Source organism: Eulemur rufifrons, chromosome 30 (assembly GCF_041146395.1).
Source record: "Eulemur rufifrons isolate Redbay chromosome 30, OSU_ERuf_1, whole genome shotgun sequence".
In the NCBI taxonomy this organism is placed as follows: Eukaryota; Metazoa; Chordata; class Mammalia; order Primates; family Lemuridae; genus Eulemur; species Eulemur rufifrons.
In genome coordinates, this window is record NC_091012.1 from 84,028,171 (window position 1) to 84,030,062 (window position 1,892).

Here is a 1,892-nt window from a genome sequence, read left to right on the forward strand (position 1 = left end):
ATTTCTCAATAGTGGTTATCTATGCACTTTGTTCACTCTACCTGTATGGTTTCCTTCCTCTAATTCCTTAAAACAATCAGGCATAACATAGTGATATAAAAAAGTTGGTGGTTGTCCCAGGAAAGTTCAAAAGCATCAAGTTTCAATATAAATAGCACTGGCAAATTTTCTATTTTTCCTTAAGCCCTCCCTCCATATTTTTTTCAAACACCATTAAACTCTTACTTTTTTAAAGCATTTCCTTGTATATGCCCTCACACCTGATCTTGAGATATATATAGACATAGATATGCAAATCTACATCTAATTACAATAATTTCCCCTAGACTATTCTGATTGTCAGTGTAAAAGCATTTTTTGGAGAAATAAATCCCCCTCTCTGATATATCTTCTAGTGGTCCTTTCAGTAGCTTAGAGCAACAATCCATTCCTCATCCTACTTTTGTGGCAAATAAAGCTAAGTGACAGTGAGGTAACCAATTTGGGGTGCCAGTGGCAATTAGATAGGTAAGCACATACAAACTTGAATGTGGAAACTATTAAATACGTCAAAACAATAAGAAAACCTGGTCATAAAATTTAGTTATTATAGTTGTCTCCTACAAGAATTCAGATGTAACATGGGTCAAATCATTTCTAAAAGGGTATAACAACCACACTCCAAAGAAGACCTGATGTGACATGATAATCCAGAGAAGACTGTTGTTATCGCAGTCTCTTAAGTCAGTCCAACCAACCTACAGTTTGTTCCTACTGTACATGAGATACAAGCTCCCTACTTGTCTGGTTTGATATTTGTAAATTAGGAGTGCTGAATTCAGAACTGTTTCCATGGGAAACATTATGGAGATTACATCGTGCTAAAGAATGCAGGAGAGCTTCTCGAGCTTTCGACACTTCTATGTTCTGTTCTTGAGAGATTTGAAGGCTAATCTGATTTACATTGTTCATTAGCAGATTGGAAGCCATAAGATTGGTTATGGAGAGGCACTTGGTGAGATTTTCTTCCAAAAATTGTTTGTAGAGTTCGTCCACCTTTTTTTCCATATAACTATTAAGCATGGAATTAGAGAGGGGCTGTTTCTGAAACAACATACTTTTTTCTTGGATTTCATCTGCATTCAATAACTTTGAGGCAGGTAGTTTCCCTAGAGGCTCAATGATAGGAGAATGACTCAATGGCATATCCACTGAAAGTAAAAGAGGACCATTAGAAACATCATCATGTGTGTGTTCCACAAAGCAGCCTGAATCATACATGTTTCCCACGTGGTCACCTCCAATCTGTAGGTCAGGATAATTATGGCAAATACTTGTGCACGACCAGGATCGATATAAATCCAGTTGTCTTTCATCTTGTTGTTCTCTCTTTGGAATGGGCAATGCAATGGACACATTTCCTGGAAGAGGTATACCTTTGCATTTTGCTACAGTTATCTCATCCACAGATTTTATTTGATTTGTATTATTACTTTGTTCTGTTAAACTTTCTTTCATATGTTTTTCTTGATTTTCCATCTTAGCAGGGAAGAGTGAATTTTCTTCTATATCTAAAAGCTTCTTTTTCCAAGTTTCCTTTTCATCATTTGAAGTCTTCTTACATGTGAATGGTTTGCAAAGTTTTGTATATTTCTGTTCTTTGTATAGGAGATCAATTAGGAAGGCTTCTCCAAGCATTTTTACTAGACAAGTTTTCCAAAAAGAAGACTGTAGTATATTCCTGTAATATAAAAGAACTCATTAATGTAATGTACATTGAAGTGTCAAATAAGGATTTATCTCCTACCTGAAACAAAAGTGATTTATGGAAGCAGTGTTGCTGAAAGGATAGAAAACAGGATCAAGAATGAGGAGACTTGGGTTCCAGTTCTGCCACTAACTTTTAACGTCAG

General features: G+C 35.8%; 1 protein-coding gene across 1 annotated transcript; it reads right to left on the reverse strand.

Annotated features, from left to right (window-relative positions):
- Window positions 1-750: 750 nt before the first annotated feature.
- On the reverse strand, window positions 751-1,677 carry LOC138378948 (TLR adapter interacting with SLC15A4 on the lysosome-like). The gene has a single exon (XM_069464245.1). The coding sequence runs from the start codon at window positions 1,675-1,677 to the stop codon at window positions 751-753; it is 927 nt and encodes a 308-aa protein (XP_069320346.1).
- Window positions 1,678-1,892: the final 215 nt, after the last annotated feature.

Excerpts from the sequence above, each read along its gene's own strand:
- LOC138378948 (XM_069464245.1), bottom strand. The coding sequence starts at position 1,677 with ATGCTTGGAGAAGCCTTCCTAATTGATCTCCTATACAAAGAACAGAAA.